At 52.7% G+C, this 25,887-nt stretch overlaps 1 protein-coding gene across 1 annotated transcript in view; it reads right to left on the bottom strand.

The window, feature by feature from the left end:
- Positions 1 to 25,887, bottom strand: part of SH3RF3 (SH3 domain containing ring finger 3) — a 122,422-nt gene that overhangs the window by 48,913 nt on the left and 47,622 nt on the right. Inside the window, exons 5-8 of the mRNA XM_039911207.1 lie at positions 15,529 to 15,635; positions 4,008 to 4,178; positions 2,837 to 3,072; positions 226 to 554 (exon numbers count right to left, since the gene is read on the bottom strand). Coding sequence (XP_039767141.1) covers positions 226 to 554; positions 2,837 to 3,072; positions 4,008 to 4,178; positions 15,529 to 15,635 — 843 coding nt within the window. The remainder of the gene's footprint in view (positions 1 to 225; positions 555 to 2,836; positions 3,073 to 4,007; positions 4,179 to 15,528; positions 15,636 to 25,887) is intronic.

The following is a 25,887-nucleotide window of genomic DNA, read 5'->3' as shown; positions in this document are numbered from 1 at the left end:
ATCAGGTTGGACCCAGTCCCCGTCCCACATGGGGCGCCCAGTCTTGAGGCTCGTTTTACAAATGAGTTAACTGAGTCACAGAGAAGTGAAGCAGCTTGCCCGAGGTCTCACACGAGAGGCGGTATTAGAACTCAGGTCCTTCTGACTCGCAGGGCCCAGTTCTATCCAAATCCCGGCCGTGCCAGGGGAACCCGAGCGGGGGAGAAGAGCGGGTGCGGGTTTTACCTTTTCGTTGTTCTTCTCTTCGGCTTTACAGGCTGAATTGGTCGGGCTGGAGGTGGGCGGGCCGCCCCCGGGCCCGGGCCCGGCCTCCCTGCTCAGGTGGGCCGCGCTGACGTTGGGAGGCGTGATGGCGGCCGCCGCCGACGTTAAGGGGATCACGGGCCGGGGCCCCGGGGCTCCGGGGGCGGCCGGGGCCGGCTGGACGAGCTGCGGAGAGGTCCCCGGATGGGGCCTGATGGAGGAGGCCGGGAGGCGGGAGGGAGAGTTCGGGGTGCGAAGCGGGGACACTGTGGCCGTGGGCCGGTCCGGGACCTGGGCGGAGGAGTGAGCAGCTGGGCAGACAGGCGGGAAGGAGGGTTGGGGAGGAGAGAACAAATGCCCTGTTAGTTCACGGACCCCAGTTACACTGCACGGCTCTCAGGCACCTTAGGGAGAGGCGGCCCTGTGCTGCCCTCGGTTGCCCTCTGTACCGTCCCCTGCCTATGGGCAACCCCTCTCCTCGGAGATCTCCCGACAGCTCATCGATCCCACCACCTGCCCTAGTTTCCACCCGGGGAACTGAGCCACCGGGCCACCTTAAGATGCGCGTCCTCTAATTATGGTTGGTTATCAGAGTGTAAGCTCCTCAAGGGCAGGGAATGTTGTCTCCTCACTAATCATGATGATAACGATGATGGCATTTGTTAAGCGCTTACTATACGCAAAGCACTGTGCTGATCGCTGGGGAGGATACAAGGTGATCAGGTTGTCTCACGTGGGGCTCACGGTCTTAATCCCCATTTTACAGATGGGGTAACTGAGGCACAGAGAAGTTAAGTGACTTGCCCAAAGTCACACAGCTGACAAGTAGCAGAGCCGGGATCTGAACCTATGACCTCTGACTCCCAAGCCCGGGCTCTTTCCACTGAGCCACGCCGCACACCTCAGGTGATGATAGGATGACCAAGCTCACTTGCGCTCCAACGTTCTGGGTATGTACAGGACGCATTATAAATTATTTGTTTGTATTAATGTCTGTCTCCCCACCTGGACTGTACGCTCATTGCCGACAGGGAACGTATCTATCAACTCTGTTTATACTGTGCTCTCCCAAGAGCCGAGAACATCGCTCTGCACACAGTAAACACTCAATAAATGTCACCGATTGATCCCTAACCTCCTAGGGAAAATGGGTGCGTGTGTGTGTGTACTTGTGTGTCGCTCTCTGGTGAATCAAGACCTACCTTTGTGCTGTCCTCTGGAAGGAATAATATTAATAATAATGATAACCGTGGTACCTGTTAAGCGCTTACTATGCGTCAAGCACCGTACTGACCGATACAAGATAATCAGGTCCCACCTGGGGCGCACAGTCTAAGTAGGAGGGAGAAGAGATATTGAATCCCCATTTTGCAAATTAGGGGACTGAGGCCCAGAGAAGCAAAGTGCCTTGCCCATGGTCACACAGCCAGTAAGGGGTGGAGCCAAGGTTAGAACCCAGGTCCTCTGACTCCCAGCCTCGTGCTTTTTCCACCAGACCATGCCGCTTTCAGGAAAGAGGGAGCCCAGAGGAGGGAAGTGACTTGTCCAAGGTCTCACGGCCAGTAAGGGACAGAGCTAAGGTGAGAATCCAGGTCCTTTGCCTCCCAGGCCTATACTCTTTCCGGTAGGCTACGCTGCTTCTCAGGAAAGAGGGAGGGAAGGTCTCAGATTCCTGATCGAGGTCCCAGGATCAGTATTGTACTTTACAACCGCCGTGTGGCTCGCCCGATACTGAATTTGCAGATCTCTGACAGCATAAGCCATTTGGATCCCTCACTGGGGTGGACAAACTGCCTTTAATCCTTAATTTCCATGCTGGTCTTGAGCGAAAAGGAGAGAGACTAAATCAGGGCCCAGGTAATAACAACTGTTTTCACCTGACTCTGGCTTGACAGGAGTATAAAAGCTCGTAAACACAGACACGATTTCCTATTAAGTGCCCAATCTAACATTATGCAATTTAATCTGAGACATTATTATTCTGTTGTGCTGGGGAGACGTTCCATCCGAACCTGTAATTATTTTGTCCCCAAAGAACTGGAGGGGTTCAAGGGCCTCAGAAACACAAAAAATACTCTCAATAAAAATAATATTCTCCACTCCAAAGTTTGCCCTGAATAGAATGTGCTCATAAATCCTAAGCCTATTGCCCGGATACGTTAAAGAGCTTGATCCCGCAAACAAAACCTCCTCTGTCTGCAAATCAAGTGCAGTTTAGGTGGGGAGTCTACGACTCCTGCTTTGACCAACCTGAGGACCATGGGGGGGGGGGGGGGGACCAGTGTGGAGAGGCAGTGTGGTCTAGTGGATAGAGCACAGACATGAGAGGCAGAGGACCTGGGTTCTAATCCCGGCTCCGCCACACGTCTGCTGTGTGGCTGTATGACCTTGGGTAAGTCACTTTGCTTCTCTGTGCCTCAGTGATCTCATCTGTAAAGCTCCCGTGAGCCCCACATGGGACGGGGACTGTGTGCGACCGGATTACCTGTCCCAGAGTTTAGAACAGTGCCCGGGACAAAATAAGGGCTTAAAAATACCATAAAAAAAAAGAAAAAGAAAACAAACAGGCAACGGCTGGTGACGAGTCACTCACCCATCTGTGCGGAGCCCCGGACCGGGCTGGCGGCCGGCTGAGCCGAATACCTCAGGCAGCCGCTCGTCGGTGGAGAGGCGACCTGGTGCTGGGGGACGGGGACCGCCGGCCGGGACGCCGCGGCCGGATGGGGGAGACTCCCGACTCCAGGACCGGCCGCCCCCGGGCCTCCTTTGGCCAACGGCGACCCCCCTGCCGGGTGATTTCGGGCCGGCCCGGCCCCTCCTAGGGGCACCCTGAAAATCAAGGGGAGTCAGGGTTAAACCTGCAGATTTCCCCAGAGATCCACCATGTCATCTTCTTCCTGTTTCTGGGGGTGAGGCGAACATCCCAACCGTCCCAGTCGCCCTCATTCCTTTCTCCCTGCTTCATGCTCTTTTCCTCCTCAGTCGGGTCGGGTCCCGTCTCTTCCTCAGGTCAAGACCCTCGTAAAATGGTGCCTCTTCCTGGCAGGGGTGGATTCAAGCAGGGGCTTTGGGGGCTGCAGCTAAGATGGGAGGGTGGGACTTGGGCAAGCTGACCCCCAGGGCCGTAGCCAGTACGGGCGGATCGGTGTGCCCTCCCTCAGGCCCGGGCTGGGTTCCGTAGCCAATGCCATTCCCCTCCGGGTGATTTTGTTTCCCTCCTGGTGACACTGCCCATTTCCCGCTTGTCTTGCAGCAGCGAGGATGGAGACAGGGCAGACTGGGTAGGTAGGATGGGGCATTCACCGCCGTGGCCACGGCTGCCGGCGTCTTTCCTTCCCTGGGCTGGGAGGTGGGGAGGGGTGGGACCACTAGCCACACTGCCCGTCAGACCACCTCAGTGAGACCCTAGCCTTGGCTCCGGACAGTCCAAGGAGGGAGATTGCGCCGGGAGCCAGTGCCGACGGAGAAAAAGCGTCCGTTTCCTTCCAGCCCGGGCAGCAGAGGTGGAAATCTGTGATGGCGCTGGGAGACGCCCCATCCCTGAGGCTGCTCCCCGGTGTGTATTGTCATCGGAGGGGTGAGCGGGGTCCGCCGCCACCCCAGGGATTTTGTTGGGAACATGGCGGCTGGCACCCTCCTGCCCCATCGGTCTCAATCCTTTCGGTTGGGATCGCAACCTGAGGACAAGATGCCTCTCCGGGGACCGAGCGGGGCCTGGGCCAGGGCGCCGCCGTGCTGGAGGAGGGTCAGGACGGGCTCCTCACCTGGACACGGGGGTCACGTAGTTCCCAGGGAAAACGCCCGAGATGCCGGTGCGCAGCGAGGTCCCCTTGAACCAGCCGTCCTGACACTTCTCGATGACCCGGTACATCTCTCCCTTGCGGAGCTCCAGCTCGTCGTTCTTCTGGGGCTTGTAGGCATAGAGCGCCAGGTATCTGGGGAGGAAACAGCCCGTGGCGGGCTCCGCTTAGGGAGTGGGGTCACAGCACTCACATACACGTCCACAATTTATTGACATTAATGTCTGTCTCCCTCTCTAGGCTGTAAGCTTGTTGTGGGCAGGGAACGTGTCTACCAACTCTGTTTCACTGTACTCTTCCAAGGGCTTAGTTCAGTGCTCTGCACACGGTAAGGACTCAATAAACACGACTGACTCATTGCTTGATTGGGGGATTGGCCCTCTGTCTGTCTCTGGCTGCCTCGACTGGGACCCCAGGGATAGCTTTTCTCCTCTTTTTAACTCTGCAAGCCTCAAGGTTGCCCCATCGTGTAAATGTGCCCTCGGATCCCTCCCGAAATCCTTTCCGGAGGTGGAATCGAAGACCGAACCGCTGTGGCCACTCTGGCGGTCTCTTTTCTCCTGCGCCGACCTTGGCTTCTCCATTTCTTCCCGGACCCCCCTGAAGATCTCACCTCTCCGGAGACCAGACTAGGGGCTTCGCAGCGGTGGGAGTCCTCGCCCCACCCCGTCCCTCTGAGGCCATCACCTGCCAAAATGGCCAGTCCCCTGCAGTTCTGTGACGCATGTCCCCGCGGGCCTCGTAATTCCGACTGAGAACCTGAGGTCTAGCGGGCTCTGCTCGCTTGCTCAACCAACTTGGCTTGGATTCTCATTCCCAACCTCACTCTGGCTCAGGCGCCGAATCAGACAGGTGACTGCACCCGGCAACAACCGGCTGCATAAGGCGAGGGGACAGGAAGCAGGGAGAGGGCAGGGGCCCAGATCAGCCGTGTTCAACCAACTGAGGCCCTTCGGCGTAAGCCCGGAGTTGGGTGGGGATTTCCCGGGTCCTCTGGGCCACTTACTCAGTCACCACAGCAGCGGTTTGAGCCACGGTCACTTCTGCCTGGAACCCCGGGACCCAGTGTGGCCTAGTGGATGGAGCATGAGCCTGGGAGTCGGGACCTGGGTTCTAATCCCAGCTAACCTTACCTATTTAGTGACCTCGGCCAAATCACTTAAATTCTCTATGCCTCAGTTGTCTCATCTGCAGAATGGGGATTTGATACCCGTTCCCCCTCCTAGTTAGACTGTGAGCCCCAGGGAAGCTATGATTATCTTGTGTCTGTTCCGGTGTTTAGAAAAGTGCTTGGCACACAGTAAGCACTTAAATATCACAAGCATTATCATTATAAAAATGATAATAAGCTCCAGATTTTTTAAACGGCACTTGGTAAGTGCTTACTTTGTGCAAGGCACTGTACTAAGCACTGGTGCAGATACAAGCTATGATAATAAGCTCCAGATTTTTTAAACGGCACTTGGTAAGTGCTTACTTTGTGCAAGGCACTGTACTAAGCACTGGTGTAGATACAAGCTAATCAGCTTGGATACAGTCCACGACCCACATGGGACTCACAGTCCCCATTTTACAGCTGAAGGAACTGAGGCACAGAGAAGTTAAGCGACTTGCCCACCAAGGTCATGCAGCAGACGAGGGGCAGGGCAGGGATTGGAACCCAGGTCCTTCTTACTCCCGGCCCCGTGATCTAGCCGTTAGACCGCACTGCTTTCTTGTCTCGCCCGCTTGGGCAGGCGGGACGAGAAACCCCGGCTGCTTTCGCTGGAAAACTCCGCGGGGCTTTTCTCAGCTCTGGGATCCTACTCACCTCAAATGCCTCTCTATCCAGCTGCTGTTTTAATTGCTCCCTCTGCTCAAAAGTCTCCCTTTCATCTCCCCTCCCCTTCCTTCGTGGACAAGCCCGCCTTGGCAATCCTTCTTCCCCACATTGGAAACAGAGGGTGCCCGCCAGGCTCAGTGGAGGTGGGGAGGGAGGAGGGCGGGCGAAAGCCCCCGTCCAAGTCTTAGCTGGACCCGTGTTCAAATCCTCAGCCCCCTCCCCGGCTGGCAAACAAAGCCCAAGAGAGTCACGCTCATTTCCGTGAGCCGCCTTCCCCCGGGTGGCTTGGCAGTGGTACCGGGGGAGCAAGTGCCATCTACCCAACAGCGATAATGATAATAATAATAGTGTTGGTATTTAAGCGCTTACTATGTTCCGAGCACTGTTCTAAGCGCTGGGAGAGATACAGGGTAATCGGGTTGTCCCACATGGGGTTCACAGTCTTAATCCCCGTTTGACACACGAGGTAACTGAGGCACAGAGAAAAGTGACTTGGCCCAGGTCACACGGCAGACAAGTGGTGGAGCCGGGATTAGAACCCGTGTCCCCTGACTCCCAAGCCCGAGCCAGCGGCCCTCCCGAGGAGTCGCCTCCGGGAGGGAGGAGGCGGAGGTGGAACTTCGAACCCGCTCCATGGCAGCCGAGTTTGAGAAGCAGCGTGGCTCAGCGGAAAGAGCGCGGGCTTGGGAGTCAGAGGTCACGGGTTCGAATCCCGGCTCCGCCACTAGTCAGCTGTGTGACCTGGGGCAGGTCACTTCACTTCTCTGTGCCTCAGTTACCTCATCTGTCAAATGGGGATTAAAAAAAACAACTGTGAGCCCCACACGGGACAACCTGATCACTTTGTATCCCCCAGCGCTTAGAACAGTGCTTTGCCCATAGTAAGCACTTAACAAATACCACAATTTTTTTTTTTAATGTGAAAACCTTATCCCATCTGGGGTCACGGGCAGCAAACAGAAGCCCAGCTTGGATGTTTCGGGCGGAGATTGAATCCTGCCCCAGTGTGCCGGCTTCTGCCCTGTGCCCAAGGAGGTCGTAGGCCGCTGAGGAGTCGGAGCCGATTCCAGGGGTGTTTCCATGCTTGGCTCCCGTAGACGTTACAGGGAACGGGTCTGCAACTCTGCTATACTGTCCTCTCCCAAGAGATTAATATGGTGCTCTGCACCCAGTAAGCGCTCAATCGATCAATCGACTGAAGGCCGGGATGCATACGAGAAGCAGCTTGGCTCAGTGGAAAGAGCCCGGGCTTGGGGGTCAGAAGTCACGGGTCTGAATCCCAGCCCTGCCACTTGGCAGCTGTGTGACTGTGGGCAAGTCACTTCACTTCTCGGTGCCTCAGTTACCTCATCTGGATAATGGGGATGAAGACCGTGAGCCTCGAGTGGGACCGCCTGATGACCCCGTATCTATCCCGGTGCTTAGAACAGTGCTCTGCTCATAGTAAGCGCTTAACAAATACCAACATTATTATTATTATAATAAACTGAGCCCATCCTTGGGTAGGGACTGTCTCTTGCCGAATTGACCTTTCCAAGTACTAAGTACAGAGCTCTGCACACAGTAAGCGCTCTTCACCTCCGCCAAACTAATTCTCTTCCTCTCTTCAAAGCCTTACTTAGAGCTCACCTCCTCCAAGAGGCCTTCCCAGGCTGAGCTTCCCCTTTTCCCTCTGCTCCCTCTGCTGCCTCGCTGCCCCCGCCTTCACCTCCCCTCAGCTAAGCCCCCTCTTCCCCCCCTTTCCCTCTGTTCATCCCCCCTCCCTTCCCCTGCCCTCACCACTCTGCTCGTCCGCTCAATTGTATATATTTTTATTACCCTATTTATTTTGTTAATGAGATGCACATCCTCTTGATTCTATTTATTGCTATTGTTTTAATGAGATGTACATCCCCTCGATTCTATTTATTGCTATTGTTTTTGTCCGTCCGTCTCCCCCGATTAGACCGTAAGCCCGTCAGTGGGCAGGGACCGTCTCTATCTGTTGCCCATTTATACATTCCAAGCGCTTAGTACAGTGCTCTGCACATAGTAAGCGCTCAATAAATACTATTGAATGAATGAATGAATACGATTGAATGAATGTATAGGATAATGAAAATAATAACAATGTTGGTATTTGTTAAGCGCCTACTATGCGCAGAGCACTGTTCTAAGCACTGGGGGAGGTACAGGGTCATCGGGTTGTCCCACGCGAGGCTCACAGTTAATCCCCATTTTACAGACGAGGTAACTGAGGCACGGAGAAGTGAAGTGACTCGCCCACAGTCACACAGCTGACGAGTGGCAGAGCCGGGAATCGAACCCCTGACCCCTGACTCCGAAGCCCGGGCTCTTTCCACTGAGCCACGGATTACTGTCGCTGGCCACCGATGGGGTCTTGGGTAAGACTGTATCATTAGCCGTGGCCTTCAGGACCCGATGGAGGGGCTGGGTCTGAATGGAAATTCATTCATTGAGAAGCAGCGTGGCTCAGTGGAAAGAGCACGGGCTTTGGAGTCAGAGGTCATGGGTTTGTATCCCAGCTCTGCCACGTGTCAGCTGGGTGACCGTGGGCAAGTCACTTAACTTCTCTGTGCCTCAGTGACCTCATCCGTAAAATGGGGATGAAGACTGTGAGCCCCACGTGGGACGACCTGATTCCCCTGTGTCTACCCCAGCGCTTAGAACAGTGCTCGGCACATAGTAAGCGCTTGACAAATACCAACATTCTTCATTAGCGGCAGGGATCGGTGGCCGGTGGGTGGTGGTGTGGTAGGCTCGGCCTCCACCGGGCGGGCTGGACCCGGGCAGTAGGTGGCCGGAGACCCTTCGGAGCCGGTCGGCGTTTGCCCCCCGGGGTTGGAGAGCTCCGGGCGGGAGCTGGCCCCGAGAAGATCGGAGCGGAGGGGGCTGCCCGACACCTGGATCCCATCCGATTTCTGTCCCGGATCCCATCTTGGGCCCAGCTTTGCTCCTCCACCCTGAAGGGAGATCACCCACCACTGGCATGGTCTGGGAGGACCTTAATAATGATAATAGTAATAATTAATAATAATTACGGTTCTTGTTAAGCCCTTACTACGTACTATGACCGTGCCGTTCATTCTTTCATTCGTATTTATTGAGCGTTTACTGGGTGCAGAGCACTGTACTAAGCACTTGGAAAGGACAATTCGGCAACAGAGAGAGACAATCTCTACCCGACAACAGGCTCACAGTCTAGAAGGGGAGTGCCGGCGCCAAGCACTGTTCTAAGCACTGGGGTAGATCAGGTTAATCAGGTGTCCCACATTGGGCTCTCGGCCTTAACCTGCGATTTTTACAGATGAGGTAACTGAGGCCCAGAGAAGCTAAGTGATTTGCCCAAGGTCTCCCAGCAGACAAATGGTGGAGCCGGGATTAGAACCCACGACCTTCTGACTCGGAGGCCTTGAGAGAGCTCCAACTCCCCATCTTCTTCTGACCCCTAAATAATGAGTTCTAGTCTCTGACTGGGGATCCCACTGAGCAGCGCGGCTCAGTGGAAAGAGGCCGGGCTTTGGAGTCGGAGGTCATGGGTCCGAATCCCGGCTCTGCCACTTGGCAGCTGTGTGACTGTGGGCAAGTCACTTCACTTCTCTGGGCCTCCGTTCCCTCCTCCGTAAAATGGGGATTAAGACCGTGAGCCCCACGTGGGACAACCTGATTCCCCAGCGCTTAGAACAGTGCTCTGCACATAGTAAGCGCTTAACAAACACCAACATTATTATTATTATTATCCCAGCTTGAGGGACAAGTGGTCTGCACCGTCTACCCAGGGGATTTGAGGGGCTGCAGGTGGAGGTGAGTCACCCAGATAAGTGAAATTCCCATTGTCTTCTTAATTCTGTTCTTATCTCTGCCTGCTCCCCTCTACCTTTTATCTCTGCTTATTCATTTCTGTTTTTATCTCTTCCATTTCATCTCTGCTGTTATCTCTGCCTGCTCCTCTCTGCCTCTCAGCTGTGCCCCTCTTTCTTATCTCTGCCTACTCATTTCTGCTCTTATCGCTGCCCTTTCATCTCTGCTCAGATCACTCTTCCTTACCTCTACTCTTATCTCTGCCCCACCTCTGCTTTTATCTCTGCCCCATCTCCCGGTGCTTATCTGATTAATTAATTAATTTGGCACTTGTTGAGCATTTACGATGTGCCAAACACTGATCTAAGTGCTGGGGTAGATACAAGTTAATCAGGTTGGATACCGTCCCTGTCCCACATGAGGCACAAGTCTAAGTAATATTAATAATGATGTTGGTATTTGTTAAGCGCTTACTAGGTGCCGAGCACCGTTCTAAGCGCTGGGGGAGATACAGGATAATCAGGTTGTCCCACGTGGGGCTCGCACAGTTTTAATCCCCATTTTACAGATGAGGGAACCGAGGCCCAGAGGAGTGAAGTGACTCGCCCGCAGTCCCACAGCTGACAAGCGGCAGAGCCGGGAGTCGAACCCGTGACCTCCGACTCCGAAGCCCGGGCTCTTTCCACTGAGCCACGCTGCTTCCTTAATCCCCATTTTATCGACGAGGTTACTGAGGCGCAGAGAAGCTAAGTGACTCCCCCAAAGTCACACAGCAGACATGTGGGAGTCCTGGGAATAGAACCCGGGTCCTCTGCCTCCCAGGCCCTTGTTTTAATTTTATTATTTCTTTTTAATGGTATTTGTTAGGTGTTTATTATGTGACCCCGTACTGTGCCAAGTCCTGGGGTAGATACGAGTTAATCAAGTTGGACACAGCCCCTGTCACACATGGGGCTCCCAGACTCAATCTCCATTTTACAGATGAGGTAACTGAGGCCCAGGGAACTTAAGTGACTTTCCCAACGTTCCCGCAGCAGACAAGTGGTGGAGCCGAGATTAGAACCCAGGTCCCTCTGACTCTCGGGCCCCTGTCATATCCACTAGGCCTCGATGTTTCTCATTTGCTTCTTATCTCTGCTCTTACATTTCTGATTGCTTCTTATCTCCACCCTTTGGCCTCTGCCCCTCTAGTTTTTTCACCCACCTAAAGTGTCTGATTTGCCTGGCGTCAGGGCATCGGGAAGCCCCTGGGACCGATAACGGCCTCCATGTGGGATGGAAGGACCACCTTGACCTCCATCATCTCAACTGTTACCGATTGGTACATTCCCAGTGCTTAGTACAGTGCTTTGCACATAGTAAGCGCTCAATAAATACTACTGAGTGAATGAATGAATTCCGACTTGGGACATGTCAGGAGCGGGGTGCACGAACACCCCCAGGCTCAAATCGTTTCTTCCGGGGCAGCTGGGGTATGATTGGGTATTTCCGCGAGGCCTGTAGGACGTTTGTAATGACGACGATGATGATAACGGCATTTGTTGAGCGCTCACTATGTGCAAAGCACTGTTCTAAGCAGTGGGGTGGGGGGGAATACAAGGAACTCAGGTCGTCCCACATGGCACTCCGTCTTAATCCCCATTTTACAGACGAGGTAACTGAGGCACAGAGAAGTGAAGTGACTCGCCCACAGTCACACAGCTGACAAGCGGCGGAGCGGGGATTCGAACCCATGACCTCTGACTCCCAAGCCCGGGCTCTTTCCACTGAGCCACGCTGCTTCCCCAAAGGCTCTGAAATTGCCAGTGATCCAGCGGGGCAAGCTCAGCTTGTGCAGAAGGGCTGAGAAGCAGGGTGGTCTGGTGGTTACAGCATAGGCTTGGGGGTCGGAAGGCTCTGGGTTCTAATCCCCACTGTGCCAAGTGACTGCTGTGTGACTTTGAACAGGTCACTTCCCTTCCCTATGCCTCGTTTCCCTCACCTGTAAAATGGGAGTATCCCCTGTGGGAAAAAGGGACTACATCCAAACTATCTTGTATCTTGCGGGAAGCAGCGCGGCTCAGTGGAAAGAGCCCGGGCTTCGGAGTCAGAGGTCGTGAGTTCGACTCCCGGCTCTGCCCCTTGTCGGCTGTGGGACTGTGGGCGAGTCGCTTCACTTCTCTGGGCCTCGGTTCCCTCGTCTGTAAAATGGGGATTAACCGTGAGCCTCACGTGGGACGACCTGATGACCCTGTACCTCCCCCAGCGCTTAGAACGGCGCTCTGCACATAGTAAGCGCTTAACGAATACCAACATTATTATTATTACCCAGCCCTTAGTACAATGCGTGGCACATAGGAAGAGCTTAACAAGCCCCATAAGAAAAAAAGAGTTTTAAGTTTGGTTTCTGGGAGTCCATGGCTCGGGGGACAAGGCTGGGAAGCAAGCTGACTTCACCTTGCAAGATCTCTCCCCTCCTCGGGATTACACGCTTTAGTTTTTCCTTTGGGGACGCTTCGGAGGGGAAACAGAAAGCAGACGGAGAGAGACCGGATGGTCCCTCCTCCCTGCACGACCCCTTTCTTCTCCACTGCTCGGGACCCGCATAGCCGGCGGATGACTAACGACGGGGTGGGCCACTTGCCCGCACCGGAGGAATATGTCATTTCCTGTCTGTTTTTCCTTTCAGAAGGCCTCCGAAAAGAAAGAGACGCACCAGATGGACCACACTTCAGGAATGATTTATCCCACGAGGAACGGTCCAGCGTCTCTGCCGGATGAATGCCCCGAGGGATGGATTCTGTGCCTCCAGGGCCTCGGTCCACTCTACCCGCTGCGCTCCGGGGTCCCCGGGGTCTTTGTCCCGGGCACAGCGAGGTCCTCCTGGGCCCCGGAGACTGGATCTCCCCCGATTAGACCGTAAGCCCGTCAAAGGGCAGGAACCGTCTCTATCTGTTGCCGATTTGTCCGTTCCAAGCGCTTAGTACAGTGCTCTGCACATAGGAAGCGCTCAATAAATACTATTGAATGAATGAATCGATGGATCTTCCTCATCCCCGACATATCTGAGTCCCCCAGTGGGGCTTAGTGGATCGAGCATGGGCCTGGGAATCAGAAGGACTTGAGTTCTGCCATAATAATAATAATAATGTTGGTATTTGTTAAGCGCTTACTATGTGCAGAGCACCGTTCTAAGCGCTGGGGTAGGTACAGGGTACCCACGTGAAGCGCTCACAGTCTTAATCCCCATTTTCCAGATGAAGTAACTGAGGTACAGAGAAGTGAAGTCACTTGCCCACAGTCACACAGCTGCCAAGTGGCAGAGCCGGGATTCGAACCCATGATCTCTGACTCCCAAGCCCGGGCTCTTTCCGCTGAGCCACGCTGCTTCCCCTAAGTCTGCCGGGCGAGCGTGGGCGAGTCCCTTCGCTTCTCTGGGCCTCTGTTACCTCATCTGTAAAATGGGGGTTAAGAGTGTGAACCCCATGTGGGACAGGGACTGTGTCCTACTTGGTTAACTTGTATCTACCCCAGCGCTTACAACAGTGCTTGGCACATAATAAGGGCTTAACAAGTACCCTAATTATTATTATTATGCCCTATAGCATAGTGGATAGAGCACAGGCCAGGGGTCAGAAGGTTGTGGGTTCTGATCCTGGCTCAGCCACACGTCTGCTGTGTGACCTTGGACAAGTCTCTTCACTTCTCCGTGCCTCAATCACCTCACCCGGAAAATGGGGATTGGGACCGTGAGCCCCGCAAGGGACGGGGACTGTGTCCAACTCGATTTGCCCGCGTTCTCATCCCGGAGGAGCCACCTGTCTGCTGTGTGACCTTGGAAAAGTCACTTCACCTCTCTGGGCCTCAGTTCCCTCGTCTGTAAAATGAGGATTTGAGACGGTGAGCCCCACTTAGTATAGTGCCTGTTGCACAGTAAGCGCTTCAAAAATTCCATTATTATTACCTGGTCATGAATTTCTCCAGGCTTCTCTTAAACATGGAAGGCCTCTTGGAGGAACTGTATGATTGCCCTCATTCATTCATTCATTCAATAGTATTTATTGAGCGCTTCCTATGTGCAGAGCACTGTACTGAGCGCTTGGAATGGACAGATCGGTAACAGATAGAGACGGTCCCTTGCCCTTTGACGGGCTTACGGTCTAATCGGGGGAGACGGACAGACAAGAACAACTCCTTGGCTTCTTGGATCCTAGAACTGACACTTAGGGATAAACCAAACATCCCAAACCATCCTCCAGTAAGCCCTTAGGTAAAGCTTGGCGCTCCCCGGTGCAGTGGATAGATCACGGACCGGGGAGTCAGAGAAGGTCATGGGTTCTAATCCTGCTTTTGCCACTTGTCTGCTGTTTAGCCTTGGGCAAAACACTTCACTTCTCTGAACCTCAGTTACCTCATCTGAAAAATGGGGATTGAGAATGTGAGCCCCACGTGGGACAGGGACAGTGTCCGACTCAGTTTGCTTGTATCTACCCCAGTGCTTAATGCCGTGCCTGGCACATAATAATCACTTCAAAAACTCCATTATTATTATTACTATTATTTATTATTTAATTTCTCCAGGCTTCTCTTAAAAATGGAAGAGAAGCAACGTGGCTCACTGGAAAGAGCAGGGGCCTGGGAGGCAGAGGCCATGGGTTCGAATTCCGGCTCTGCCACTCGTCAGCTGTGTGACTGGAGGCGAGTCACTTCACTTCTCCGTGCCTCAGTGACCTCATCTGTAAAATGGGGATTAACTGCGAGCCCCACGTGGGACAACCTGATTCCCCTGTGTCTACCCCAGCGCTTAGAACGGTGCTCTGCACATAGTAAGCGCTTAACAAATACCAACATTATCATTAAGTCACTTCACTTCTCTGCGCCTCAGTTACCTCAACTGTAAAATGGGGATTAAGGCTGTGAGCCTCACGTGGGACAATCGGATTACCTTGTATCTTCCCCAGCGCTTAGAACGGCGCTCTGCAGAGAGTAAGCGCTTAACAAATACCAACATCATTATTATTATTTTGGTAGATAGAGCACGGGACCGGGAGTCAGAAAGAACTGCGTTCTCATCCCAGCGGAGCCACCTGTCTGCCGTGTGACCTTGGAAAAGTCACTTCACCTCTCTGGGCCGCTGTTTCCTCATCTGTAAAATGGGGATTGGGATCGTGAGCCCCACTTGGGTCAGGGGCTGTGCCCGGCCTGATTAATTTATACCTACCCCAGCATTTAGTGCAGTGCCTGGCACAAAGTAAGTGCTTATCAAATACCAATTAAAAAAAACCAAACACTTACTGAGATTTTTGGCTTCTATCACTTCCTGGAAGGACAACTTCCACTTGCTTCCCTCTGCACCGGATGCAGACACATTTCCCTTTGTTTGGAAGCGGACAATCTCGAGCTACACAGGGCTCCGGATCCTGATCCTGTGAACCTTTACTGGACTGTGAGCTCGTCGTGGGCAGGAATGTGTCTGTTCGTTGTTATACTGTACTCTCCCAAGCTCTTAGTATTTAGTAAACGCTCAATAAATACGATTGAATGAATAACAATTCCACGTTCGCCTTCCCCGGCACCCTATGCATCATTCCGTAGGCTCCAATCGGGCCCCTTAACCGCGGGCATTTCACCAGTTGGAAAGTCCTGCATCCTGCACCTCTAGAAGATTGGAAGTAGCAGATATTTGAGGGATTGTTCTCGGGAACGATAACATTCAAAAGGAAGACGGGCCGGTCTTTGGCTGCTGCCATTTCCTCGTCCCGGGAGATCCGGTCTCGGTGGAGGGAAGAATTCTCGGAGTGCCAGAGCCTCCTGGTTCCCACCCTTCCAAACATCCAACCCACCCGAACCCGCCGCGGGAAAGATGGCGAAGAGGCCGCTTACATATTGAGGGGCAGCGGGGTCTTCGCAGAGGAGGTCGGTCCCTGGTCTCCGGCGATCCCAGACGTCCTGGTGCCGCTCAGGGTCCCGGAGCCAGCCGAAGAGGAATCCTGAAATTATAGAACGGGTGCAGGTCGGGGGAGCGGAGAAGGGGATTCTCAAAAGCCGAAACAAGGCACCTCGTTCTTCAGAGAGCAGCCTCAGAGGCCAGCGAGCTTATCCCCAGACAAAATGGACTTCCCAGATTTCCCAGCATGGGTGTCCAGTCTGATAAAAATAATAATAATAATCACGGTATTTGCAAAGCACTTACTATACGCCAAGCACCGTTCTAAGCTTCGGGGTAGATACAAATTAATCAGGTCGGACCCAGTTCCTGTCCCTCATGGAGCTCCCACTCTTATCCCCGTTTTCCAGATGAGGGAACTGAGGCGCAGAGAGGTGAAGTGACTTTCATTCATTCATTCAATAGTATGTATTGAGCGCTTACTATGTGCAGAGCACTGGACTAAGCGCTTGGAATGGACAAATCGGTAACAGATAGAGACGGACTTACAGTCTAACTGGGGGAGACAGACAGTCAAGAACAGGGGCAATAAATAGAATCGAGGGGAAGAACATCTCATTAAAACAATGGCAAATCAATAGAATCAGGGTGATGTACATCTCCTTAACAAAATAAATAGGGGGATGAAGATATATGCGGTCGAGCGGACGAGTACGGCGCTGAGGGGATGGGACGGGAGAGGCGGAGGAGCAGAGGGAAAGGCGGGAGAAGAGGGTTTAGCTGCGGAGAGGTGAAGGGGTGGGGTAGAGGGAGAAGAGGGAAAAGGGGACGTGCCGAAGCTCACACAGCAGACGTGTGCGAAGCCGGGATTAGAACCCAGGTCCTTCTGAATCCCAGGCCCGTGCTCTATCCACTAAGACACGCCGCTTCTCTGATGGCAGGCCCGCTTCCTCAGAGACATTCCTAGAAACCATTCCCACTCAAGCTCATCCAAACAGCAGCTGAACTTTCCGCGTGAACCTGAAAACACGCCCACGGAAGCCTACTTGGCCATCTTGTAGTAATAATGATAATAACATGCGGTGTGTGCTATACTAAGTATTCATTCAATAGTATTCATTGAGCGCTTACTATGTGCAGAGCACCGTACTAAGCGCTTGGAATGAGCGAGACGGCAACAGATAGAGACGGTCCCTGCCGTCTGACGGGCTTACGGTCTAATCTAGTACTAATACTAAGTACTGGGATAGATACAAGACAGTGAGATTGGACCCAGGCCCTGTTCCACACGGCGCTCACAGGCTTAATCCCCATTTTGCAGATGAGGAAACAGAGGCACAGAGAAGGTAAGTGGCTTAATCCAAGATCACGCAGCAGACAAGAGGCAGATCTGGGATTAGAACCCAGGTCCTTCTGACTCCCAGGCCTGTGTTTTTTCCACTAGGCCATGCTGCTTCTCAATGTTATGATGTTGGTATTTGTTAAGCGCTTACTATGTGCCGGGCACTGTTCTAAGCGCTGGGGTAGATACAGGGTAACCAGGTTGTCCCACATGAGGCTCACGGTTAATCCCCATTTTGCAGATGAGGGAACTGAGGCCCAGAGAAGTGAAGCGACTCGCCCACAGTCACCCAGCTGACAAGCGGCAGAGCCGGGAGTCGAACCCATGACCTCTGACTCCCAAGCCGGGGCTCTTTCCACTGAGCCACGCTGCTTCTCATGTTCACTGTTATGTTCATTCCTATTCAACAAGGTCTAATTCAGTAATCTTGTCTTCATTTTCCAATAGGAGAAAGGGTGTTATTTGGCAGCACTCATTTTTAACTCTTGAAACCCCTGTTGATTGCTCTTGAGCTCCCTGAAAATGAGAATTCTTACTCAAAAATTGCAGCTTACTTCAATCCAGGTTTCCTGGAAATGGGAGGTCAGACTCCCCGAAGAGAGCAATTACTTCGAGGGGAGAATGATTGAGAAGCAGCATGGCGTAGTGAAGAGAGCACGGGCTTGGGAATCAGAAGGTCATGGGTTAATAATAATAATAATAATAATGTTGGTATTTGTTGAGCGCTTACTATGTGCAGAGCACTGTTCTAAGCGCTGGGGCAGATACAGGGTGATCAGTTTGTCCCACGTGAGGCTCACAGATAATCCCCATTTTACAGATGAGGGAACTGAGGCCCAGAGAAGTGAAGTGACTTGCCCACAGACACACAGCTGACGAGTGGCAGAGCCGGGAGTCTATTCCTGCCTCCGCCACTTGTCTACTGTGTGACTTTGGCCAAGTCGTTTCACCTCTCTGGGCCTCAGTCACCTCATCTGCAATATGGGGATTGAGTCTTTGAGCCCCACGTGGGACAGGGACTTGTGTCCAACCCGATTAACTTGTTTTCCATTTTCTATTTATTGCTATTGTTTTTGTCCGCCTCCCCCGACTAGACTGTAAGCCAGTCAGTGGGCAGGGATCGTCTCTATCTGTTGCCGAACTGTACATTCCAAGCGCTTAGTACAGTGCTCTGCACATAATAAGCGCTCAATGAATACTATTGAATGAATGAATGAACTTGTAACAATAATAATAATAATAACGTTGGTATTTGTTAAGCGCTTTCTATGTGCCGAGCACTTTTCTAAGCGCTGGGGTAGATACAGGGTCATCAGGTTGTCCCACGTGAGGCTCACAGTTAACCCCCATTTTCCAGACGAGGGAACTGAGGCCCAGAGAAGTGAAGTGACTTGCCCACAGTCACACGGCTAAGTGGCACAGCCGGGATTCGAACTCATGACCGCTGACTCCCAAGCCCGTGCTCTTTCCACTGAGCCACGCTGCTCCTTCACCCCAGCGCTAAATACAGTGCCCGGCATATAGTAAGTGCTTAACAAATAATAATAATGTTGGTATCCGTTAAGCGCTTACTATGCGCAGAGCACCGTTCTAAGCGCTGGGGGAGATACAGGGTCATCAGGTTGATCCCACGTGAGGCTCACAGTGAATCCCCATTTTCCAGATGAGGTCACTGAGGCCCAGAGAAGTGAAGTGACTTGCCCACAGTCACACAGCTGCCAAGTGGCAGAGGCGAGATACCATAATTATTATTACTGTTAGGAGAACAAAGCGAGAGACGGAAATTATTCTTTCATTCTTCTTCTTATCCGTGAATTTGTAGACGTTTAATACATGTCAGGCCCTGGGGGCGATAAAAGTTCATCAGGACGGACACGGTCCCTGTCCCACGTGGGGCTCGTGGACTAAGTAGGAGGGAGAGCAGGTCCTGAGGACTCCGGACCCGTGTCTCCAAGGATTTCCAGCTGTGGGGCAGAAGCTACCATTTCCCGACAGCTGCGAGGGACAGAATCCCAGTCTAGCTCACGCTGGGTCTCCAAAATGATCTGTGATCCTGTCAGTGGGAATGAAGCTGCGTGGCTCAGTGGAAAGAGCCCGGGCTTGGGAGTCAGAGGTCACGGGTTCGAATCCCGGCTCTGCCACCTGTCAGCTGGGTGACTGTGGGCGAGTCGCTTCACTTCTCTATGCCTCGGTTACCTCATCTGTAAAATGGGGATTAACTGTGAGCCTCACGTGGGACAAGCTGATTCCCCTGTATCTACCCCAGCGCTTCCAACAGTGCTCTGCACATAGGAAGCGCTTAACAAATACCAACATTATTATTATCATCTCCTCTAAGCATTTAGGTGCCTCAGTTACCTCATCTGTAAAATGGGGATTAAGACTGGGAACCCCACGTGGGACAACCTGATTCCCCTGTGTCTACCCCAGCGCTTAGAACGGTGCTCTGCACATAGTAAGCGCTTAACAGATACCAACATTAATGAAGAGACTGGGTGTTTTTCACCAGAAACTCTCTAGAGCAACTGGGCCAGAGGTGGCCTCGGGATTTCAGGTGAACTAGGGTGGGGCTGGTGGGGCTTGGGGTGCTGGTGGCAAGCAGGATAATAATAATAATGATGATGTTGGTGTTTGCTAAGCGCTTACTATGTGCAGAGCACTGTTCTAAGCGCTGGGGGAGACACAGGGTCATCAGCTTGTCCCACGTGAGGCTCCCAGTCTTAATCCCCATTTTCCAGATGAGGGAACTGAGGCCCAGAGAAGTGAAGTGACTTGCCCACAGTCACACAGCTGACATATGGCAGAGTCGGGAATCGAACCCACGACCTTTCATTCAATAGTATTTATTGAGCGCTCACTATGTGCAGAGCACCGTACTAAGCGCTTGGAATGAACAAGTCGGCAACAGACAGAGACGGTCCCTGCCGTTTGACGGGCTCACGGTCTAATCGGGACCTCTGACTCCCAAGCCCGGGCTCTTTCCACTGAGCCGGATAGAGGACGAGAATTCATTCATCCATTCAATAGTATTTATTGAGCGCTTCCTATGTGCAGAGCACTGTACTAAGCGCTTGGAATGTATAATTCGGCAACAGATAGAGACAGTCCCTGCCCAGTGACGGGCTCCCGGTCTGATCGAGAACGATGGGGGGTCCGGGGGAACAGCAACCGCCTCTCTGTGAGGCTCAGTAGAAAGAACCTGGGCCCGGGAGTCCGACGACCGGGGTTCTATCTCTGGTTCCGCCACTTACCTGCTGTGTGACTTTGGGCGTTAACGAAACGTACATCGCCTCGATTCTATTTAGTCGCCACTGTCTTTACGAGACGTTCTTCCCCTCGACTCTATTTATCGCCATCGTTCTCGTCCGTCCGCCTCCCCCGGTTAGACCGTGAGCCCGTCAAACGGCGGGGACCGTCTCTATCCGTTGCCGACTCGTTCATTCCAAGCGCTTAGTACGGTGCCCCGCCCATAGTAAGCGCTCAGTAAATACCGCTGAATGAATGAATGAACTTAACTTCCCTGCGCCTCCGTCTCCTTATCAGCAAAATGGGAATTCGGGACCCATTCTGCCTCCTACTTAGACTGTGAGCCCCAGGTGGGACAAGCTGATGACCCTGTATCTCCCCCAGCGCTTAGAACAGTGCTCTGCACATAGTAAGCGCTTAGACTGTGAGCCCCGGGTGGGACTTGGTGATCTCGAATCTACCCCGGTGCTCAGTACAGTGCTCAGCACTTAATTAAGCGTTTAACAAATAGCATTATCATTATCATCAAAAGCATCATCTTCCTGGCCAGACAGCTCCCCATCCCCTGTCCCCATTTTTTCTGCTCCTCTCTCAGAAAGGACAGGATGAAATGTGATGAACAGCAGAACGGGAACCCCAAATCCACGCAGGGGCCCCTTATTGATGAGATCATCAATAGGAAGCAGCGTGGCTTAGCGGAAAGAGCCCGGGAGTCAGAGGTCATGGGTTCTAATCCCGCCCCTTGTCAGCTGTGTGACCTTGGGCAAGTCACTTCGCTTCTCTGGACCTCAGTTCCCTCATCTGGAAAATGGGGATGAAGACCGTGAGCCCCACGTGGGACAACCTGATTACCCTGTATCTACCCCGGCGCTTAGAGCAGTGCTCGGCACGTAGTAAGCGCTTAACAAATACTATAATTGCTATTAGTTAGCATTAGCAGGGGATGGAGCCGCTTTGTCTGGAGGATATTCAATCCGTAGTATTGTTTGAGTGTCTGTCCTGTAAGATAGCTCAGTGTGAACAGAGAACACGTCTATCAACTCCATTACATGGTGGTCTCCCAAGCGGCTAGTGCAGTGCTCTGCACACAGTAAGCACTCAATAAATACAACTGATTGCTTCCTGTGTGCAGAGCGCCGTACTAAGCGCTTGACCTGTCGGAAGGTATTAATAATAATGGTGTTTCTTAAGCGCTCACTACGTGCCCAAGCACTGTTCTAAACGCTGCCGTAAATACAAGGCAATCCGGTTGGACACAGCCCCTGCCCCACACGCAGCTCACAGCCTTGATACCCATTTGACAGCTGAAGTAACTGAGGCACAGAGAAGTGGGGTGACTTGCCCGAGGTCGCAGAGCAGACATGTTTTAGGGCCAGGATTAGAATCCAGGTCCTCTGATTCCCAGCCCCGGCCTCTCTCCATTAGACCACGGGATCTCCAGTCTGGAGACGTGCTGGTGGAGGGGGAACGGGACGGAAGTTTACTGCACCGTAGAAGGTGTGGGAGGGGAATCGTCAAATTGACTGTCCCCCCAATTCCAGTCTCGGGATGAGGGGGGTCCCTCCTTGAAGCCTGAGAGTGGCAGGGGAGACATTTTTCCTTTCACTCGGCGGTCGGGGCGACATTTGGTCCCAGGGAAAGAGAGGCGTCTCCACTCCAGAAGCGAGGAGCAAATTCCACAGAAACAAGCCACGGGCCAATCGATCAGTGGTACTTTCTGAGCGCTCACTGTGTGCGGAACGCTATACTAAGTGACTGAAGGAGTAGAACCAGAATCGTTAGACACGTTCCAGCCCACAAGAAGTTGAGAACCTAGGGAGATGATCTCTGACTTTCTTCACACACTTTTCGACAGAGAACGTGGCACAAAACGAGAATTTATTATTTCCACCCTCCTTACCACCCATGGGTTTTTGTGGATGCAATTATTTGTTTAGACCACTTCGAGTTGCACGCATTTTTGCCTTTTTATGGAATTTGTTAAATGTTTACTATGGGCCAGGCACTGTAATAATGAGGTAAGGTTGGTATTTGTTAAGCGCTTACTATGTGCAGAGCACCGTTCTAAGCGCTGGGGGAGGTACAGGGTCATCGGGTCGTCCCACGTGAGGCTCACAGTTAATCCCCATTTTCCAGATGAGGTAACTGAAGCACAGAGAAGTGAAGCGACTCGCCCACAGACACACAGCTGACAAGCGGCAGAGCCGGGAGTCGAACCCATGACCTCTGACTCCCAAGCCCGGGCTCTTTCCACTGAGCCACGCTGCTGCCTGGGGTAGGTACACGCTAACCAGGTTGGGCAGAGTCCATGGTCCCTGAGAAGCAGCGTGGCTAAGGGAAGCAGCGTGGCTCAGTGGAAAGAGCCCGGGCTTGGGAGTCAGAGGTCATGGGTTCTAATCCCGACTCCGCCGCTTGCCGGCTGGGTGACCTTGGGCAAGTCACTTAACTTCTCTGGGCCTCAGTTACCTCATCTGTAAAACGGGGAATAACTGCGAGCCTCACGTGGGACAACCTGATTGCTCTGTATCTCTCCAGCGCTTAGAACAGTGCTCTGCACACAGTAAGCGCTTAACAAATACCAACATTATTATCCCACGTGGGGCTCCCCATTTCACAGGTGAGGTAACTGAGGCCCGGAGAAGTGGAGTGACGTGCCCAAGGTCACACACAGCAGACAAGTGGCAGAGTCGGAATTAGAACCCAGAACCTTCTGATTCCCAGACCTATGTTCTATCCATTAGGCTCAGTGGAAAGAGCCCGGGCTTGGGAGTCAGGAATCATGGGTTCGAATCCCGGCTCCGCCACTTGTCAGCTGTGTGACTGTGGGCAAGTCACTTCACTTCTCTGGGCCTCAGTCACCTCATCTGTAAAATGGGGATTAAGACTGTGAGCCTCACGAGGGACAATCTGATTCCCCTGTATCTACCCCAGCGCTTCGAACGGTGCTCTGCACATAGTAAGCGCTTAACAAATACCAACATTATTACTACTTCTCGTGGCCTTACCTCTGTCTCCCCAGATTAGAAGTAAACTCCCTGCTGGGCGGGAATGAGTCATTTCTTTATTTTACATTCCACCCATGTTTCGTACAACGTCCCAAGTGGGAGCTCAGTAAATAGTACTACAACATCAGGACCTTCGCTTCAACTTCGGGTGAAGTCACCAGCCCAGTTAGAATCACAGAGTTGTACGTCTGTTGGCTGTATTTCAGAGGCCCGCACAGACTCTTCCCCGTCCCTGCATGGATGGGACAACAGGGAAACGCGACAGAATATTTTCAATATCACAACTGGCACCAGTCAAGCGCCGGTGCTCGAGAAGCACAAACACATACAAGAAGTTAGCAAATGATGCTAAGCTGCCCCGAGAGTCAGCATAGCTTGGGGACCAGTGATAACCTGAAAAAAAACAAACCAAGGGACAGTCCCCAACTCACCCCCACCCATTGTCGGAGCTAAAATGCTGCCGCTGAATTCCACCACGCAGCGTGACGGACACAAGATCCAAAATTCAAGTGAGAGACCCTTCTGGCTCCCGGGCCTGTGCCCTTTCCACTCCCACTTTCCACTTCCTCCATCCTCCTTCTCAATCTTGGACATCAACACGGGATCAGAGGTCGGGAGACACGGGGCACGGGGGGTTGCGGAAGCCCGCGGAAGACTTCCTAATTCGCGGCTGCAGAAGCCACCCCCGGACCGGAAGTTCCCTGGGGTCCCGGAACCCATTTGCTTTTGCTTTCAAAGAACTTCCAGTGGTTGCTCATCTACTTTCCAGCGTGGCTCAGTGGAAAGAGCACGGGCCCTGGAAGCAGGACTCATGAGTTCGAACCCTAGCTCTGCCACTTGTCGGCTGTGTGACTGTGGGCAAGTCACTTAACTTCTCTGTGCCTCAGTTGCCTCATCTGTAAAATGGGGATGAAGACTGTGAGCCCCACGTGGGACAACCTGCTTCCCCTATGTCTACCCAGCGCTTAGAACAGTGCTCGGCACATAGTAAGCGCTTAACAAATACCAACATTATTATTACTTTCCCATCAAGCGGAAACTTCTTAGCATCGGTTTTAAAGCACTCATTCAGCTTGCCCCCTCTTATCATGCCTCGCTACCCTCCTGGTACAACCCAGCCCGCACACTTCACTCCGCTAATGCCAACCTACTCACTGTTCCTCGATCTCGTCTATCTCGCCGCTGACCTCTCGCCCACGCCCTGCCTCTTGCCTGGAACCTCTTCCTCCTTCATGTCCGACAGACAATCACCCTCCCCATCTTCAAAGCCTTATTAAAAGCACATCTCCTCCAAGAGGATTTCCCTAAGCCCACATTTCCTCTTCTCCCACTCCCTTCTTCATCGCTCTTGCACTTGACTTTCCACCTCTTATTCACCCCTCCCTCAGCCCCACAAGCACTTACGTCCATATCCGTGATTTGTTATTCATATTCATGTTTGTCTCTCTCTCTCTCTAGACTCGTCTTGGGAAGGTAAAGTGTCTCCAACTCTGTTTTATTGTACTTTCCTAAGCACTTAGTACGGTGCTTTGTGCACAGTAAGTGCTCAATAAATACGACATTGATTGATGGATAGCTCACCCCCTCCATGAGGCCTTCCCAGACTGAGCTCCCCTTTTCCCTCTGCTCCCTCTGCTTCACCTCTCTGCAGCTAAACCCTCTCCTCCCCCCTTTCCCTCTGCTCCTCCCCCTCTCCCGTCCCCTCCCCTCAGCGCCGTACTCGTCCGCTCGACTGTATATATCTTCATTACCCTATTTATTTTGTTAATGAGATGCACATCGCTTTGATTCTATTTATTTGCTATTGTTTTAATGAGACGTTCTTCCCCTCGATTCTATTTACCGCCATTGTTCTCGTCCGTCCGTCTCCCCCGATCAGACCGTAAGCCCGTCAAAGGGCAGGGGCTGTCTCTATCTGTTACTGATTTGTCCATTCCAAGCGCTTAGTACGGTGCTCTGCACATAGTAAGCGCTCAATAAATACTATTGAATGAATGAAAAACTGGAGCCAAACTTCTGTGACAACTTTGTTCCCCTGAAGGGACCAGCCCGACCTTTTAGCAGGGCCCAAAGGGATTCAGGCCTGGACCTGGGCCACAGGTAACGCTCAGTAAATACCATTCATTCAATCGTATTTATTGAGCACTTACTGTGTGCAGAGCACCGTACTAATTGCTTGGGAAGGTACAGTATAACAATAAACAGTGACAATCCCGGCCCACAACCAGTTTACCGCCTAGAAGCAGGGGAGACGGAAATCGATACAAATAAATAGCATTTCAGATATGTAAAGAAGTGTTGCGGGGCTGGGAGTGGGGGAGAGCAAAGGGAGCAAGTCAGAGCGATGCAGAAGGGAGTGGGAGATGAGGAAAAGTGGGTCTTAGACCGGGAAGGCCTCTTGGAGTTGGAATCTGCAATAAGGCTTTGAAGGTGGGGAGAGTCACTGTCCGTGGGATTTGAGGAGGGAGGGCGTTCCAGGCCAGAGGCAGGACGTGGGCTGGGGTCGGCGGCGAGACAGGTGAGATCGAGGGACAGTGAGAAGGTTAGCTCTAGAGGAGTGAAGTGTCCCATTGATTAATGGACTGAGCATCTTAAGTGGCAGCTGCCTGCCCCACCAAGTGATTGTCACTGCTCTCCGGCAACAGCTCTGCTCAGAAATGTCAACATCCACCTGAACGAATCCATCTCCTCCCATTTCAAGGACCCAATCAGTGGGGTGTTTCCGAGGGGCCCTGCACATTCATTCATTTGGAAGAAAATGG

Source organism: Ornithorhynchus anatinus, chromosome 2 (assembly GCF_004115215.2).
Source record: "Ornithorhynchus anatinus isolate Pmale09 chromosome 2, mOrnAna1.pri.v4, whole genome shotgun sequence".
Taxonomy (NCBI): Eukaryota; Metazoa; Chordata; class Mammalia; order Monotremata; family Ornithorhynchidae; genus Ornithorhynchus; species Ornithorhynchus anatinus.
Note: the sequence above shows the minus strand (reverse complement) of the source record. Positions and strands in the feature narration are given on the sequence as shown.